The sequence below is a fragment of the Alosa sapidissima genome, chromosome 1 (assembly GCF_018492685.1).
Source record: "Alosa sapidissima isolate fAloSap1 chromosome 1, fAloSap1.pri, whole genome shotgun sequence".
Taxonomy (NCBI): domain Eukaryota; kingdom Metazoa; phylum Chordata; class Actinopteri; order Clupeiformes; family Clupeidae; genus Alosa; species Alosa sapidissima.
Window position 1 is genome coordinate 43132279 of NC_055957.1, and position 19806 is coordinate 43152084.

Sequence of the window (19806 nt, forward strand, 5' to 3'; positions counted from 1 at the left end):
TGCAATGCATTGGTTTTCGGGGTACGGCTATTCGGACCAAGTGTTGTGTGCATCCAAAAAATGTCAGTGTGAACGTTCATATTCCTACACATAGCTATCGCTAGAACTTCGGAGGTGCAGGTGAGGCATATGGCCATGTTATGTCACGCCTGTAGGCGTGACATACAAGGAAGCCAACAGCTCATATAACACTTTCAGTTTCGTATGGGTGTTTCATTTTGTACTTTTGTGTTGTAGTAACGCCTACATGCTAGATCAACTTTATCGCAATAAAATACAAAATGATTAGAGAATTAGGCCTAGGCCTACTGCTAGCTTACTCACCCCAAGTGCATTCAACGGGAAAAGACGATGATTGGGTTGACTACACAGACATGCTGCGTTACGATTCAGTATCTCAAAGCATGAGAGGAGGGGTAAGATATGAGACCGAATTTCTTAATGGACAGTAGGCTAGGCCTGTTTTATTTAAATAGGCTAAATGCGACTTATTGTGGTTTAGTCCTAATTTTCATTTAGGGCATATCTTTCAAATTTTACAATTGTTGTACAATTGTACAACAGACGCTTTAGCAAAATCTAAATGTCTAGCTTACAGCGACAGCTAGATCTGTCCATCAGCGTACAAAGCCCACCCAGACAATTTGATTGGTCCAAACAGCTCTGGTTCAGGCCGAACTTCCCGAACTCAAATATTGTGGGCAGGGCTCAGTTCGGGCTGACTTTCCAGGCTGGGGTGACACTTGGGGTTGCTGATTGGATTCTTGGAATGTCCTGGGCAGGGGCAGGGGCCCCCATCCGGCATGTCCCTGCAACGGCTAATTGAATTATTACATTCAAATTCGTTAGTGTAGCAATTATTAAAGCATAAACGTCATACACACGGAGAGAAATTGGTGAACAACTGATTTTTTTTAATTCAAATGTTGGCAGCCCTGAATTTGAATACAGGCTGGTAAATAAATTATGCACACACACACACACACACACACACAAATGAACGGCAACATATTCGTCTTTTCTCCTTGCTAAGGATGATCCATGTGCAAATTGCTACAAGAAATACGGATTATGGGCCCCCATAGTGGTGTTAAAGCATGCACCGGTTGGTGACCTCCTGAAGATCGGCCTGACTCTTCTAGTAATTATTCTGGTAAGTGTAACATTTAAAGTTAACTTTTCTGCCACTTTTTGTAAATTCACATTCACAATTTGCCTTCAAAACAAAGCAGACTCTGGGCTGGCTATGCATGAGGATGTGTTTTACAGAATGGAATTAACCCATAGGATGCTTTCGTTTGTTTCCTTGCACTACTCAGGGCCATGTATGCATCAGGGCCCTCCGACAGTGGGGCAACCAAAGGGCCCCTCCTCCTGTCGCGGTACCCCAAGCCCAGGCTGCTCTAGAGATTGTTGTCGGTGACGATCGTGTAGCTGTGGATGCTGCCACCCAGACCGAGCAAGGGATGGAGCAGCGTCAAGCCGTGAGCCATCAAGAGATCCCACGTGAACCAGAGGAGATACCACAGCGTCGCCAACGCAGAGAGGAGAGCGAGGATTCATCCGATAGACCAGAGAGCCTCTCCAACACCGAGGGTCACGTGATGAGAGCTCAGACAGGACCAGCTGCTAGAAGGGCTTCCCTTGATAAAGAAAGACCTAACTTTAACAGACAGCTCCAAGCACAAGAGTCACATGTAAGTTCATAAGGTCCTCATAATTTATATAGCAAAATAATGGGTGGTTATCTGTTACAAAAAGGCTCTACACCTGTTTAGTGGACATCCACTGTATCAGGAACCATGTTAACTCACTTTTGCTCTATTATCTCTCCAGGATACTGTACCATGTAGAGGAGAGGGTGATGGTGGAACAGACTCAGACTGTGAGAGAGACTGTAGTTCTCACTTTCCAGTTCCTGAGACCACAGAACAACAGCAACAGCAAACTCAGGATGAAGGAACATTTGCCTCAACCAAAACACACACAGATCCTTCTACGGTACCACCTCAAACTGAATTATCCTAAATTAGGGGCTCTCAATTTTTTTGGTTCCAAAAACCCCTTTTGGGACAGGACATTTTCTGAGGACCCCTCATAACCGTATAAATTTCCATTTGTATTCTCTGAAGTTGTGGCCAAAGCACTGCCAATTAAGCACTAAGATACTATCAACACCCCCATGAGGCAAACATACAAGCCTGCCTCTAACTGTGCTTACACACCAAGATCTTGACTAGAGTTGCAAAATGTGCCCTGCTTTCGATGCTTGAACTTAAGAGGTATTCCACACACCAGCTGGACTGTTAAGTCATATGTTACATTTTTAAAATAACTGTATCCTTACATAAATTAACTTCATTTCATGTTAAGAATTACTTTATCAAGAAGTAAAATTTGAATGATGGTCATTGTCAACATCTGGCAACTACTATCCATAACTTAAATCATGTAAAGTTATTCAGCATATTAAAAAAAAAACATTTCAGACACCATGTTCATTTAATTGATTCTTACCATAAAGTTGACCAAGCTTGAACTTTCTGTTTGACGCTCCTGACGCTCAAAACACGACACCAACAGCTTTTTAACTTCTTGCTGCAGAGAGACACGGGGTCTCGTAGAAAATCAATGGCTTCCGTTCATTTTGCAGCTCGACACCCTGGGTGTGTACGTACAGTAAAGGACTTATGCAGCGCTGTATATCTACGGCTCTAGACTCATGGGTTCAAATGAATCACCGGACAATGTAATGTAAAATATATATATGGAAAAGAAAGATCTGTAGCAGTTTACTTAATATGTGAAGTTGGTAAGAAAAAGTGTTGCATAAACCAATAAAACATGTATGTACTCTGTAAGGCATCTCACATCACATTTAAAACCACACCAGAGAGTTATACACAAATGAGGTTTTATTCCCTGTGCTTCAAAATGCTAAGTACAAAAGGATATCAGGGAGCTATACATTATGGAGTTCATTGTTTTACCAAACACATAACAGATTTTCTCATGCACACACTGCTTACACACATATGGACAATTAAAAAAATATAATTATAGAGAACTGTACCTTTCTAAACTCTACAATGAAATCTGGTGGGAATTAAAAACCTTAAGAGAGAAGTGAAGTGGCAGTATACACTTACAGGATGAAAGGAGAAGTGAAGTGGCAGTGTACACTTACAGGATGAAAGGAGAAGTGAAGTGGCAGTATACACTTACAGGATGAAAGGAGAAGTGAAGTGGCAGTGTACACTTACAGGATGAAAGGAGAAGTGAAGTGGCAGTATACACTTACAGGATGAAAGGAGAAGTGAAGTGGCAGTGTACACTTACAGGATGAAAGGAGAAGTGAAGTGGCAGTGTACACTTACAGGATGAAAGGAGAAGTGAAGTGGCAGTGTACACTTACAGGATGAAAGGAGAAGTGAAGTGGCAGTATACACTTACAGGATGAAAGGAGAAGTGAAGTGGCAGTGTACACTTACAGGATGAAAGGAGAAGTGAAGTGGCAGTATACACTTACAGGATGAAAGGAGAAGTGAAGTGGCAGTGTACACTTACAGGATGAAAGGAGAAGTGAAGTGGCAGTATACACTTACAGGATGAAAGGAGAAGTGAAGTGGCAGTATACACTTACAGGATGAAAGGAGAAGTGAAGTGGCAGTGTACACTTACAGGATGAAAGGAGAAGTGAAGTGGCAGTATACACTTACAGGATGAAAGGAGAAGTGAAGTGGCAGTATACACTTACAGGATGAAAGGAGAAGTGAAGTGGCAGTATACACTTACAGGATGAAAGGAGAAGTGAAGTGGCAGTATACACTTACAGGATGAAAGGAGAAGTGAAGTGGCAGTATACACTTACAGGATGAAAGGAGAAGTGAAGTGGCAGTGTACACTTACAGGATGAAAGGAGAAGTGAAGTGGCAGTGTACACTTACAGGATGAAAGGAGAAGTGAAGTGGCAGTATACACTTACAGGATGAAAGGAGAAGTGAAGTGGCAGTATACACTTACAGGATGAAAGGAGAAGTGAAGTGGCAGTATACACTTACAGGATGAAAGGAGAAGTGAAGTGGCAGTGTACACTTACAGGATGAAAGGAGAAGTGAAGTGGCAGTATACACTTACAGGATGAAAGGAGAAGTGAAGTGGCAGTATACACTTACAGGATGAAAGGAGAAGTGAAGTGGCAGTGTACACTTACAGGATGAAAGGAGAAGTGAAGTGGCAGTATACACTTACAGGATGAAAGGAGAAGTGAAGTGGCAGTGTACACTTACAGGATGAAAGGAGAAGTGAAGTGGCAGTGTACACTTACAGGATGAAAGGAGAAGTGAAGTGGCAGTATACACTTACAGGATGAAAGGAAGAAAAACTCAAATGAAATCAGCCAAAATAAATACACAAAACTGCAGTCAAGTATCTCAACACTTAGATACACTAAGGGTTAAATTGGAATACTATGCAGTAAATGTAAAAATAAAAACATAAAATCTGACAGACCAATTTTTCCAAACACTCTTACAGTGTAGTACTGTTTGTTCAGAAATCTGGTCAGAGGATGGAACCTGAGTTTAGGAAAATTGTGCCGTTTTGACAAAAACAGCCATTTTCCCATTCCACGTCCAGTTAATTTCCTGGAAATCTTCTAGCGCTGAGATATAACTGACCCCCAAACTCTTTGACGGTCTCTGCACCGCCATCTATACGCATACCCTGTATGGACGCGCATGCGCTGCAGTACAGGAGCAGTTTGTGATGTGCCGAGCTGTGATGGCGGCTGGGGTGAGGGCGGACACTACAGCTGGTGGCAGCTGGCGCTGGCGGGCAGAGTGACCCGCTGCTCGTCCATGCGCTTGGCCTGGGAGCGCATAATGAGGCTGAAGAAGTCCTCGTCGGGCACCGTGGGGCCTTTGCTGGGGGGAGGTGGGGGGGCACACCGCTGGTCATCCAAACGAGAACCCTGGGCAGGGAGAGGACAGAGAGAGGAGAGGCACCGGGGATGAGCAATGCAGCACCAAGACATTTTGAACACACCTAAATAACTTTTATCAGTATACAGTATAGCGAACTGGGAAATGGTTGTAAACAGTGATAGTGAAGTTACACCGGGCACGTAACTGAAGCGTTCCGTTGGCGACACGTACAACACATTTTAGAAGGCTGGTCTATTTTTTTTTTTAATGTACGCGCCGCTATCACGTCTGGTGTAGCAACTTTCATTGATTATAGTGGAAGCTAATTGTTGCAGCAGACGCAACACGAATGGAACCATCTTCAGACGGTTGTCAGGGAGGGTGGAACCGGTCTATATGGGTTTTTCCCCCAAAACACCCTATGTTTGCTGGACAGAGGAGACGCCAATGGAGCAATTCATCATACATCATGCATAATCTCTGACAAGGTCTCCTGATATACAGAAACAATTCTGTATATCAGGAAAAAGGAAAAGCAAAGACCTCCATCATGAAAAGCAGAGTGGATTTACTTTTGGCCAGAGCACTATTTTAGTATGCCTGGACTAAGGTGATTAGCCTGGCGGGCCATCCTATATCATTGAAATGTATAGTCTGGAATTGAGCCATTCACCTCGCTTAATCCAAGGGGCGGGCAGAGAATTGTCTTTCAAACTGCCTAGGCATGCAATAGGCCATCGCTACGACCATATCCGTATCCGGTCGGCAAAACGGCAAATACATACTTCTTCGAAAGGAATGACTTAAGTGCATTGTGTTGCTCAACTTTCAAAGAAAAGCACAAGTCCAACTCCTCCAAAGTTGACGCCAAGCCGATTCAAACAACCGCTCTTCGTTCGCCATAGCCACCTTCCTTGTTGTTCACCGTCGCAGGACTGTCGTTATCCTGTTAAGCCCGCCTTAAGACTCTAACAAAATAGAGCGCTGTGATTGGATAACATCCACGGTGTTAACCAATAGAAATTCCTATGGTTTGCTACTAGATGTACAGGCTGAGCAAATTAATTTGCCGCCGCTAGGGTGCGTCTAGATTTCTAGGCTATAAGGTGATGGCATTGTTTAATACTAAATACAGATGTAAAATTTTGACATATTTTAATCAATCAGGCATGACCGTTTTCCCTAAAAACTTCTATAAATTAAATTATCTGGTTGTGTATTAAATGGTTGTGAATCTGTTCTGGACCTGCTGAATCCTATAAATAACACATAATAAATCTGCTTAGAAAAGCAATACCAGGCAACAAACAAAATGAGATCTGCACCCTGAGAGGTTTTCTCCTTGGTTTAAAAGGTCACACTTTACCTGGCACTTGACCAGCATGTCGAAGAACTGGTCGTCGGGTTCGTTGTTGTCGGCGCTGGCCATCAGCTGGTTGAGCACGGCTTGGCTCCTGTGCTGCGTCAGCCGCAGGCCTGGCAGGCTGCCGCCCGTGCCCGCGCGCTGGTCGTCAAGCTGACGGCCCTGAGTGCTCGCCACCAGGCTGAAGAACGGCTCCTGGCCAGGGGACGCCTCCGAGAACGCTGCAGAGAAATGTTCATCTATTATTGTCGCAGTAAACTACAGTTGCAATTTCAGTCAAACCAAAACCATGCTCCTTACATCAAAGTTGGGCTTATGGTCCTGAAAATTCAAGAGTACCTGGAGATTTAACAATATTCGTTCAAACCAAACCACAAAGAGGCTATTAGCTAACTATTAACAACTTGTCTTTTTACTGAAGGGATCTAAAGACAGCAGCTGATTAATAACTCTGGACTGGCCTCCCAAGCTGCTCTTTCCTGAATTGCTTCCATATGATCTATGTGTCGACCAGATCACAGAGGAGAAGAGGCCGGTCATTTCAAACCAAGAGAGAGAGAGAGAGAGAGACTGGAGAGGCAGCTCACATTTCTTCATGCCGGTGGGCGGTGTCCGTGAGGGACTGGACGGTGCAGACGCGCTGCTTTTCCTGTCCAGAATGGCGCAGCGCTGGTCATCCATGCGGTTGCTCTGGAAACGGCTGAGCAGGTCAAAGAAGCTCTCGTCTCCCAGCGTGTCCACACTCGCCCTCTGAAAAACACGACAAGCCGTCGTGAACACATGATGTAAGCAGAGCGTACCACGAGCGGCACAGAACGACTGGAACTTGGTTAATAATTTGGTTTGATAGGACGGAGGTGTTTGAGGAGCTTGTGATTGGCTCAATCCAGTCCAGAGGGCAGTCCACATAGTTTAACTTTGAAATTGATGGATGGGCACAATCAACGACTTCAAACAGACTTTAACAAGAGACTTATTAACATTGACTGGCCTTGTGTCAAACTGGCTACCTACTGCATCACGACTTTCCTAGAGCAATAAATATTCAATCTGACAGATAATCTGAATATTAACCTTAGGGGAGGAGAGGGTAACAAAACAGACGTATAAAAACCTTAATCTAAATAAATAATCATAATAAAATCTTTAATCTAAGGATCAAATAGATCAGGCCTTGGTGAGGTCACCTTCTGAGGCCCGGGGCCCTGCGTGGCGTCCTGAGTGTTGCTGCTGTCCTGCAGGACTTTGGTGGAGCCACTCTTGTGTTTCTTCCCCCTGAAGCGGTTCACAAAGAAGAGTCTGGACGAGGACTTGCCCAGGCTGGGCTTGGCTGGCTTGGTCAGGATGTCACTGGCCCATTTCTGTCCCTGTGTACGAGAAGTACGCAAGTCATGGACCATCACACGCTAAAAGGTAAAGAAATGACAAGAATCTGATTACAACTAACTGCGACTGTTGTATGAGGAGATAGTACACATTGACGTTTAAACACAGGTAAGTAATCTTGCATATAAATGAAGCAGTTGCTACAACTAATAAATAATAAATATGTTAGAAAATATCATAAAACAGTTTGACAGCACTTACATTGATCTTGTCGGGAGTTAGTTTCATCAGCTCCAGGTTCTCCATGCTGTGGCGCCTGCTCATTCTTGGCCGTGCCCCTAAAAGAAAAAACACATAGACTACTGAATCAAGGCCCCTAAAAATGAACTAGGTACTTCAGACTGAATATGAAATTAGCCTCTTAGCTCTGACAAATACAAAATAACCTGACTCACCAAACCTACCTAACTTGTTGCCAGAGCTTGCTTTAGTATTAGTAACCAAACATTATTACACTTGTAGTGCCATAATACAGCAGTATCATAATCAGCATCCTAATCAGGCTGGATGGCAATAGTCAATCTCCATGATACAGTATGTGGCAAAATAATATAAAAAAATAATTATTAGTGTTGGGTTTGGAATATGAATTAGTCTGAACTATATTCAGATATTTTGATTCTGGTCTAACTGCCATGGATACAGAAAGAATATCAAAGAAATAGAGAACAGACAAATGTCTTGTGGACCCCCTGAACACGGGCTGACTGTATAGGGTTTCTGCAGGTATCAGCAAATCTCATTTAATGCTTTTTCATGCCACTTTAAACTAATTTCATGCCCATGTCCAACTGCAGATACAATCACAGCATGTTGCATTACTAGCATCCAGTGTCACGACTTTGTGCACCGGCTGCAAAAAACAGCCAATCTGAACTTCCTATGTACACCACACAATGAAACAATTGGGCTCTTTTTGTGTTCAACAGAAGTCAGCAAGTTTTTTTTATGGTTAGATGGCATATAAATCAGTCTCTGCTGGTAAGCGGTATGACCTGTGGGTTACCTGCTCGGTTGTAGTCGATCTCTTTCTCTGACAGGACAGAGTTGTTGGTGCTGTAACTCAGACCCAGCACCATTTGCAGGTCGGACACGTTCATGCGGGCCGTCAGCTCTCCGGTGCGGTCCCCGGTCTAGAGTGACCACAAACCACACAGCAGGTCAATCAGGGACACGCAAACACACTCACAGTGTTTGAAAATCATAATAATGTGAGGTGAAGTCTGTGACCACATGCATCAGATCAGAGCGTTTATAAACAACAGCACAGCCACAGAAGGAATTGTACATGTGGAAAATGGCCAATACCTCTTTGCAGATTTCTAGATGTTTCTCTGCAAAGTGCATGGCTTGGTCGTGGTTTCCCAAGGCTGTGTGTGCATTCCCTAAACTCCAACAGGCCCGGCCTTCTCCGATCCTACAGGGAACAAACACACACCTCATTAATTTCCCAAGCACAAACAGCACAGCCATATTGGTATAACGTTAAAATATGTGGCAAGACATGCATGGAGTGGTGTGTGTGTGTCTTTTTTGTGTGTGTGTGTGTGTGTGTGTGTGTGTGTATACATTACCTGTCGTTGAGGTCCTGTGCAATGATGAGGTGTTTGAGGTGGTAGTCAATGGCCCTCTCGTAGTCGTGCAGGAGGGTGTAGGTGTTTCCCAGGCTGTAGCAGGCCTGAGCCTCCACTGCCCGGTCCTTCAGCTGCCGAGCCAAATGCAGCGCCTTCCTAATCACACACACACATACAGTACATGTAAAACACACACCCTCAGACAGAGTGACTTTACACTTTACACTATAATCCTGTCTCTTCGTCAGTGCTACGAACCCATTTGTGTATGACTTGACTCCAGGACTATTGTGTTCATAATACCACCCTTTTAATTACACTGACACGGTTTCCCTTCTCTGTGTGTTTTTGTCCCTCTGAAGAGGGATGCAATTCAAATAAGCTTAACAGGCCGTAGCGTTATGAGGAAATCACTTTTCAGCGCCACACCTATAGACCTATATGTACGCTACTACACAGCAATCTAAATAATAAGTAACCGCTATATCTGGACTGGTGTCTCTATACAAATCACTGGTGAAGTTTGTTGGAAAAAAAGTTCTAGGTTTTTTTTTTTTTTTAAAAGAAAAAAATAACTTAAGTTTGCCAGCCCCTGAAGGTGACTTTTAAAAAGCAAGAGCCGAGCGAAGAGGAGCGTTTGTTTTCTCAGCCCGGCGGCCGGGAGCAGAAAACCTCATTACTGGGTGATGAATGAATGTCTGGCTCACTTGTAGTATTCTGCTGCCATTTCAAATTCCCCCAGGAAGATGAAAGCGTTGCCCAGGTTGCAGCAGGCTCGTCTCTGCGCTGCCCGGTCACCAAACTCCTTCGCTATGAACAGCCGCTGGGCAGAAATAAGGGCAGAGCACAAACAGCACTCCTGTTAAAATCTACCCGACAATGAACCACTGGAGTCTCAAATGGTGCCTTTTGGGAGCACAGATTGCCTTGTTCGGACTTTTTTTAAATTTAAATCTCTCGGACTAACAGCTCCATTGTTTGCAGGGGAACATTTATTGTTATTTAATTTATCAATAAGGTGTTGATAACGGTATATCTAATGGTTGATCATCATCATATGTTTTAAAAGGCATTAAATGCACACCTGCTCATGGAACGCCACTGCTCCCCGGAAGTTTCCCAACAGGTAGTGCGTGTTACCCAGGTTACCATAGGTCCGGCCTTGGGCTGCCCGGTCTCCAAGCTCCTTCACAATAGCCAGGTTCCCACTGCACCATTAAATCATCACAAGCAACACAAACACAAAGCTCAGGTTTACACATGCAGGCCTGCATTTTGAAATGCATTGATAAGGCCCACTTTGCATAAACACACACATTGTAGTTCTTGTTTAACTCATCCACCCGACACCTACATGTATGGCCTACTACACACACATGCATACATGTAAACACACACACACACACCCCCCAGGGCTCACTCATAGTAATCTGCGGCTCTTCTTAGTGCTGTCATGACCTCCTCTGGGAAATCTCCTGGGTCTGCCCCGCTCCAGCAGATACTCTTACCCTTGGCATGGTACACATTCCCAAAGTTATAAAGTGCTCTCGCCTTGCCGACCTGCCGAGAAAAGCAAGAAAAACACTCTTAGGGAAAACAAAAACATTGGGTGGACCACACCTATCAGACGGAACACCAGGAAGCCTTTGGTCTGAAAATAACCTGTCTCAACTCCTGAAAGGAAATAGATACCACTTTTAGCCAGCAATGGAATCCAACCATGTCCCTCAGTGTGCAATATACAGACACAATAAGTGGCTGACAGGGTTGCCTGTGGAACCTCTGGAAGTTTGATGATTGGCTAATTGACAAACCATGTTGAAATTTTAGATGCTACATAGAGAGCACAAGATAGTCTATAAAAATAAATAGCATTTAAAACGTACAGGAAGCAGGAGTTATCCAAAAGGGTACATACTATCTAATATTTTTGTAATAAGCTATGAATCCCCATTTATTTCAGCAGTTAGTAAATCCCTCTCAACATTTCATACATTTCCCAGATAAAAAACAGGAATTCCCCACCTTATCGTTCAGGTCCTGGGCTATATCCAAGTGCCTTTGACAACAAACAATAGCTTCATCAAAGCGACCCAGCGCCTTCAAAGTGTTCCCAAGGTTCCCACTGGCTTTAGCTTCGCCAAGCTGATCCCCAATGGTCCTGAGGAGTACACAACAGAGTTAATTTCCAGACGCTTGGTCGAGAACCAAGCCATTCTCGGCCAGAACATCTGTTCATATTTACAGAAATTCACAGTAATGTGTTCCTTCTCAGTGTTAGTTCATTTCATCAACTGATTCATTGCATGTGTGTATTTTAGTGTGTTCATTCTTGTGTCAAGAGCAACTGAAGGGTTTTTTTCTGTCATATTTCATGTGAAGTGATACATTTCCACAAGAAGGACAAATAAATTACAAATGATTTATGTTTGAGAGAAAGCCAAGCCCATTTCCAAATAACCATAGGGTTAGCACTAGCAGTGTCAAAAAAAAAAATACTGTCAGAAGGGTGGCTGACCTGGTTAGGGTGAGGTCGTGGTGGTGGAACTCCAGCGCCTTGGCGAAGTCGTGCAGGTGGAAGTAGGCATTGCCCAGCTGGCTGTAGACTGCGCTGAGCACCTGCAGGTCCTCCGTGCCCACCTGGATGGCCGCCTCGAAGAAAGAGACCCCGGCCTGGTAGTCGCCCAGCTTGCAGAGGCGCTCCCCCTCCAGGGCCAGCTCTAGGCAGGAGGCCTCCATCCTGGACAGCAGAGGACACAGACACAAGAGACGGAGCCACGTCAACTCCAACTCATGGACTAACACCAAAACATCGCACGTCAAACCCAAGAAAGTCCTGTTCTAACTGCTTGCCCACAACATAGGCAAAAATGTGAGAAAGGTTCACAGTCTGGCAACCGCTTCTTGTGCGCTGTGGACTAAAGGCACATCGGAAATGAAAGCAAAAGAGGCTTAAAATTAGCAGTTCACAACAGCATTTAATTTCCCTGCACTTTCAGCCTCTTTACTCTGTCCTCTTTCAAACTCCGCCTTGAGGAGGCGTTTAAAAAAAAAAAAAAAAAAACATTAAATGCAATTACTGCTGTAATCATTTCCACCCACACATACAGTCCACATTCCCCGTAGTTGTACACTACTGCAACATAGGACTTAACGCTTTGAACCTTGCCCCTTGAAGATAGGGTGGGGCCTAGATATGTGGCTTCAGCGTTGTACAATTCCTTCCTTTACTGTTAAGAATGTTAGGCCTGGAGGGAGTGTTTAAGGAACTCCTACAGGAGGTTACATGGAGTTAAGCAGCCCTGTAGGTTCCTAATTTGTCAAGAGAAGTGCACCTTTAATCACATTGTAAGACTTGAATAATGGAAGACTGGAATAATGTTTTATCCGGCTGGTTATATGACCATCAGTGGTCACACAACAACAATTTCACAACTCATACTTTTACATGAGTTACAGTTACATTGCAGTTTAATGAGAAGCTCCTCTACATTCAATGATACTGTAGACAGGCAAATTACATATTTATAACAGTAAAAACATGGATCATTATTTCAAGATCTCGCCTTCTCTCCATATTTATGGCACTGGTTGCATGAATGCACGCATATAGGGGATTTAGATTTAGAAGTCTGCCTGGAACATCAGAGAAGCTCAGCTGCTCTACCAACTTAGGGTCATTTGTCAAGTTTGCGTGCTAACCATGTCTTGAGAAGACTACTCCCACAACAAAACCACATGGAGTGGCACTTCTTCTTCCTGTAACTTCTGTGCCTTGAACCGCAGTCAAAAGAGAAAGTTTAGAAAACACTGCCTCCTAATCATAGTATGGGCCAATGCAGCACTTGCTGCTGTAGACTATTTTTTCTTTCTCTAGCCTAGTGTGCTTCCTGTAGACCACAAGGCTGACCCAAATGACAAGGCTAGCCTTCCTGAGGAGCCCAAATGGAGCGTTCCCTTGCCTGACGCATCGCCTCCTTCATAACAGCTAGCCAGCACAATGTCTGAGGCCAAGGAGGCTGAATTCCTAACTACAGCATCCTAACCACTAGCTCAGCACATCTAAAACAATGTGGTATGTGGTCAAGTCATATAGATTTGTGGAATGTATTTCTGACAAAAAAAAAAGAATAGGTTAATTGTACCCTCTATGCAATCTGATGTGATATTTATCATATATGTTCATGCACAGCTCTTTTGTGCAATAAAACAGGCTGTACAGTAAGTCCTTAGTATGCGGCCAATCCAATCTAGCCTTGATCTGTTGAGCCTAAACACATTAACTATTAGCAGGCTTCATTGTCCAGGACTATTTGTTTTCTTAATCAGGCATTAACAAACTAGCTGAAAGGAGATAGGCCTATTGTGTTTTAAAAACGGTTCTTAAATTTATATTCAAATTTTCAACCCTGCAGCACAAACTACATAGTAAACAGCTTTGATGGCAAGTAGGAACAACTAGTCGGTTTATCTATTTTATTTGGATCAAAATGAATTAAATTCAGGGGTTCTCAACTGGTCTGGCTTTGGGACCCACAATTTCCCATGTTCATAAAGTCGCGACCCATATATTGTAGCGTTCAAGCCAATGGATATTGTGAGCTACATGGTAAGCGAAGTGCCTGTAGGCCTACTTGTTTGGAACATGCGGATGTTTGGCATTAGCCTACATTTGTGAAGTCTTCAACTCTTGATGTCACCTTTCAAAGTACTCGACAGGTATCACTTTGACAGGGGTGCCTTGTTTCCATGTGGCATTTTAGTTTTGATGGTTTCATGCTCTTATGTGCCAGCCATCTACTGCACACCACACAATGGGATTTTTTGTCCTATTTTGTCCTCAGTTTAAGTGAATCCATATCTGAGCCTACTGTAGGCTACTTCAAATATTCAGAGTAGCAGCCTACTTGCGTTCACCACTAAAATTATGTCTAACATGACCTGTCACATAAACATTGTCTATCTCCATGGCAATGACTGATATGTAGGCTACGAATAAAGTTTATCAAAATAAAGGTCCAATATTAGATCTGATAAGGTAGCATTTTAAATTGGCGTTTTATTATTTTATTTATTTTTAACCACAAGCTCTGCGACCCACCCAAAACGGCAAAACGGTTCCCCGACCCACCAGTTAAGAAACACTGAATTAAAGAATGCAATAAAACCAGTTGTCAGACACCTGTGTACTGACTGGTAGGGCAGTACATTTGGAATTGAGCTTCCAGAGGCAATATGCCAGTAGACTGACCATTTTAATTATCTGAAACATGGTTTACTGTACACAGAATTAACCCTATTGTGACATATGAGTAACACAAGAGCAACACAAAGCCAGCACTATACATCTCAGAGATGAGTCAAATGAGGTTTCTCATAAGCAGGACAGTGAGAACTGAGGAGGACAATGAGAAACCTGAGCTGCTGAGGCAACCGGCTGCAGACTCTACAGTACATTAATGTTCCTTAGGTTAATAAGGACACTACAATAAATACATGGACACTCTTTCAACAGACAGAAGACACAGAGATACTTCAACGCAGCTAATCAGCTTCAGGCTTTTCTGAGGATTAAGCTTGTTGGAGAATAAGGCATTTTCCAATTAGATCAATAAGCAAATTGCTTGGGCTACTTGTTCCATATCAAGTCATGACAGAGACAACACAGAGAAACAACAGGGTTTCCTTTGCCTACTTCGCTGGGCTAATGACCAGTGCTAGGAGGACCCTACCTGATGTCATCTGGCTCGACACAACTACAGAAGCACCCTGGGAACCTGCGCGGCATCTAAAGCGTGTCGGGGCCTTGGGGACCACGGCACCTTTGGTCTGCAGAGATCTCCTTGGAGATGGCGGGGGCGGCTTCCACTCAGACGGCAGTCCAGCACGACTGCACTCGTACATAGACATACTTTAGCCCTGTGGCGGCATCTGACACTAAAACAACCAAGTATCAGCGGCCAGCCTTACCACTCACTTCAACTGAACTTGAAGCTTATGTATATATTTTACAAAACAATGCTTGAAACGAATAAATTCAGGATCTGCCGTCTGCTAATTGAAGTTTTAGAACGGAGTTGACCTTTAGAGGCGGCATCTTTGTTGTTGTTGAGAGGGCAGGAGAGGGATTGGGGAGAACTGAGCCGTCAGCGTTTCGGGGGATAATCTAAGATGACCCTTTCCCCTAGCCAGTCACCTACGATTACTTCTCTCTCTCTCCCTCATGCTCTCTTTCTCTCCCTCCCATTATCTTCCCCCTCTTCTACCCCCTCTCTTTGTGGGTACTGGTGATTAGACACACTCACTAAGAGGTGTCTTACAGGACAATGAATGGGTTTTGCCTCTAAACGTTTGTTTTTGTCTACAATTCTCAGGTCACAGAGGAGAAAAAACAACCTTGAGATGATTGCATGTGTTTGTAAATTTCCTTCAATTCAGTAGCTACAAAACTTGCTACATAACAGTTTACATTGTTTTTCTTTTTCTTTTTCTTACATCATTTTGTATGCAAGGTCCACTTCTCTCACAGCAGCCAAATTTACATTGGTGTGTCATTGGTGTGACATCAAAACAGTGTTATGAAAGGCCTACCAAAAGGTGTATGATCATCCCAATTATCTGCATTACAATACCAAAAACACATCACAGAGGATGTGTTTTGTGAGCGAGAAGCACATCAATAATGTATTGAATAAATATCATACCGTATTGACACCCTTTGAATCAGAATCCAATTGTGAGTCCACACTTAAATAATCAAGCCTAATTAAGGTGACTCGAGGGGCAGATGTTTGCATTAGAATGCAGAACAAAAAAACAAAGGGAAATAATCATAAATATTTGAGTGGGACATTAAAAATGAAGTGAGCAGAGAGAGGGACCCCTCGGAGTAGCCCTACAGAGAAGCACCAGGTGCAGCCCCATCTCAGCAACTGATGGAGCCCCACAAAATCAGAACACTTCACCGTAACCATGGTGAACGGGAACAGCTGACTTAAAAAAAAAAAAACTTTTAATGGACATCACTTCAGGGAGGCAAAGTATTACCACGTTTGGACTCCCCATATAGAGGTGTCAAAATAGTATGAGCAAGGAAACTATCCCATTCGTTTCATTTGACCACATCTCTTAAAACTCTTAAAACACAAAACCCATGAGAACAAAAAAGCATAACAAAGTATGCATGCCTACCTGTAGCGGACATGGGAGGACTGGTCCTCACTTCGCATGCTAACCAGAGAGCCATTGGCATCCATTGAAGGGCATAATAAAAGCTGATATCCCGAAGAAGATCCGAAAAGTTGGTCAGACATTTGCCAAAGGGAGGGCAAAGGGGGAAAAGACATACAAAAAAAGACCTGCTGGGTGGTCCAGATGAAGTGACATTGGTTTACTTTGGCAGTCGGGAGTAGGAGACAGGGTTTAATGTGTCCTTCGACAGTGCTACAGCTGAGATGGGGAGCCCAGGCCGTCGTGTTCACTAAAAGAGTACTGGTTCTTCACACTCCTGTGGCTTAAGCGCTCTTGTGCGTTTAGTGCTTTTTATTCCCTCTTCTGCGGCTCTCTGTAAAGGGAACACAAGATGCTGTGTTTGAAGCCTCAGTCTGAGCGCATAACGCCATGGCAACACCCACCAAGCAGCGTGAACAAGCAGAGTGAATGCAGGCAGCTGTGTGTGTGTGTGTGTGTGTGTGTGTGTGTGTGTGTGGTGTGTGTGTCAGAATCGAGACTGTGTATCTAGGCATGAGATGACTCCAGCAAGAGATGGCAAGTGAAAGTGATGGAGTGAAAGTGCATTAGCTTGTTTGCCACATTTAAATGTTTCCACCATATAACCATTCCTAATGACCTAATTGTGGGATGTATAAAAGCAACTATTGTTCTGCTCTCTAAAAATGAGAGCAAGTGATGCAATTAGGAGCAAGTGAAGCACAAAAATGGCAAGGCTACTTAACTGTAAAGCTTGGGAAAGCCTTTCATTTTTAACCCAAAGAGAAACTTCATCCAAAAAATAAAGACAGTTGAACAAAGACCAAAGGGCAAGATGAAACCAGTTCTTGCCTACAGTGCATTGGGCTCCTTATACAAAGATCTTAAAATTGTCTAAAATTTGTTTGAAACCACTGCAATATGCAATTAAAGTTTTATATGAAGTCAACAAACACTGCAAAGAGTAGTCTCACAATGCTGAATCAGTCTTAGTGTTCTGTAAACACAGTTGAAATGGCTTGACATTGAAATGATTAGCCTGATGAGTCATATGCTTCCTAATCCATATGCTTAAGACCCAATGCAGTCCTGCTGGCTGAAGGCTTTAGCATCTTGGAAATTCAGAGAAACGCAGCTCACCCAATCACGTCATGGTTCATAATGAACTCCACATGGAGTCCTAGGCCTATAGCTCTGAAACTTGAACCTCTACACTTCAGGTAGTGCTAGAGAAACCCCAATTCATATAATTTGAACCACCCATGACAAAAGAGGGCTGTTGGAAATGGATTCCATGTGATGACTGCATATAAAATGTCAGATATTTGAAAGTTAAAAAAAGCACAACACAGCATGATTTGGAAAGCCATGCAAGTATGCATTTATCTAGACTTCTAGTCTTCACTGGACTGGCAATACCGGTGTCCTGTCTTCCAAACAGGTTATCCGTTTCCGACACTACACAAAGCACGAGCAAACGTGACACTGTTTATTTAGGTTGACTGAGGCACAGGTGAGTAAGCACACACCCAGTGAACCAACAACAGGGGAAATGAAAGTAGTGTTACAAAGGAGACTTGCAGACTGGCTAAGGTAGTTTTGCTGGGGACACAATCACTCAACTGAATCCAATGAGCTCATTTGTCCAGACAAGATGGCACACAAATTGGACTAACCGACTGAACAAAGCTATTCAAAAGCCATCAACTGCCGCAACACATCAATGAAGAAAATAATAAATCATGACCTTGCTTTTTTTTCTATTTTGGTTCATGCATATGGTATAAATCATGATGAGCTGCTTTTTTGACAAAAGGACCAACCATCTCACAAAAGGGCTACAGATAACAAGAAAAATGATTTGAGAAAGGCTTTCAATACTTTAGTGTAGGAGTATAGGACAATGATATACCCACTCTGAACTTCTGGTAGCTGCTTTTAAGGGAGGTCTCCTATCAACAAAGCCACAAGAGAAAATCATACACACTGAAAAAAGTAAAGGCCCATTAGGAGAATTCACCAACAACCCAAAAGGCTCTCAATAGTAGGTGTGGCTGAAGTCTACTCTAACGTTACTGACTCAATAGTGTTTGTCAACAGACTTTCACAATACAAGGAAGAAGGACCCAAAGCAATGCCCCATGCAAGCAAAAACCGGATATCCATAATGCCAAAGAATAGATTATATGCTACTAACCTGTAGTAATAATGCGTTTTGTTTTCTTAGTCCTGAAAGGAAATAATACAATAAATTAGGCTGGAGAAATGATGTTTACGTAGAGTAATGTTAACTCTGATGAAGCCTGTCAAACGTCAGTGTTCAGAAAATGTGATTGATGTCAGGCAAACAACTAGCAGCTACTTCAGAATGAAGACTGCCTACTTACCTAGCCTAGATAAAGGCAACCATTAAAAGGGATTTCTGGTCTAAAACCATGGCGAATACAAGTATGTTACAATGCCAAAGCTTTAAAAATGCAAGCGATTAATTGATTTTATGGACTGAATTCAAAGAGAATTTATCAATCGTAAAAAATACTGTGCTTTGAAAGAAAAGAATAGACTATTAATTAACACATGAAACATTTGAACTCAATAAAAAGTGATTAATGAGTTACGTGTTATTGATAACTTGCTACATGTGACTTCAGTTAAGCTTAACTTCATTTAACTTAACGTTAATATGATAGATATATTTGATGTGATATGCAACGAAAGATTGTGGATATCTCCAAGCTTTCCTATGGGATTCCATAGGAAATGTATGTATAGAGTTCTAGCTGCTAACAGTTTTAAAAAGAAGGCGAATAGCGATCACATGCCGCTGCTGCTTCCTCGGTGACAAAGAAGATGATTTCCAAATGAACCTTGTCTTTTGGTTTCTTTTCAACATATGCTAACCTAACCTAACCTAGGCGTTAAATGGCAATTACTAATGTTACTTACCAGCCGTTAACGTTAACTTTCTACTTTCCGGAGCTTCCCAGGGTGTGCTTCGATATCATAAATTCCACAGGCAACTCATTTCATTTTACGGACAATCCATATTAAAATAATATAATTAAAAAGTCGCTTATGTCAATTGCGATTTATTGTACCGCTCTTTCCTCATTTCCCTAAACTTTTTGCTAACGTTACACTTCGACGAAAAAGACCAACGTTGCCGTAATCATGGGGCAGAGCCTGCGGCTCTGTTGTTATTCTACTAGCAAATCAGATCGAAGAATTCAAAGATAACCACGCCTTCACAGAACTACCTACTAACCAATCAAATTTGAATGCACTATTTCAATGACAAAAAAAAAAAAAACGTGAAATGCACTGTAGGGTAAGTGTGGGAAATTATAAA

The 19806-nt window shown here is 42.9% G+C and overlaps 2 protein-coding genes across 7 annotated transcripts; one reads left to right on the plus strand and one right to left on the minus strand.

Annotated features, from left to right (window-relative positions):
- Positions 1-179: 179 nt before the first annotated feature.
- LOC121712334 lies at positions 180-3058 on the plus strand. The gene is made up of 6 exons (XM_042096527.1): positions 180-416; positions 1034-1153; positions 1320-1697; positions 1837-2023; positions 2138-2211; positions 2693-3058. The coding sequence occupies exons 1-5, from the start codon at positions 282-284 to the stop codon at positions 2155-2157; spliced, it is 840 nt and encodes a 279-aa protein (XP_041952461.1). The 5' UTR covers positions 180-281; the 3' UTR covers positions 2158-2211; positions 2693-3058.
- On the minus strand, positions 2898-19659 carry gpsm2 (G protein signaling modulator 2). Of its 6 annotated transcripts, XM_042095960.1 has the most exons (17): positions 19404-19659; positions 18655-18686; positions 18374-18409; positions 16440-16812; positions 11767-11988; positions 11274-11409; positions 10669-10808; positions 10333-10456; positions 9956-10071; positions 9249-9404; positions 8983-9091; positions 8681-8807; positions 7876-7952; positions 7476-7694; positions 6876-7038; positions 6292-6509; positions 2898-4972 (listed from the first exon to the last, which is right to left on the minus strand). In XM_042095960.1, exons 4-17 carry the CDS (start codon positions 16592-16594, stop codon positions 4808-4810), a joined length of 2127 nt encoding a protein of 708 aa, XP_041951894.1. In that variant the 5' UTR covers positions 16595-16812; positions 18374-18409; positions 18655-18686; positions 19404-19659; the 3' UTR covers positions 2898-4807. The 6 variants fall into 6 exon arrangements, with proteins under 6 accessions (XP_041951894.1, XP_041951904.1, XP_041951885.1 ...); XM_042095970.1 differs by lacking the exon at positions 18374-18409 and having other exon boundaries at positions 7476-7655; XM_042095951.1 differs by lacking the exon at positions 18374-18409.
- Positions 19660-19806: the final 147 nt, after the last annotated feature.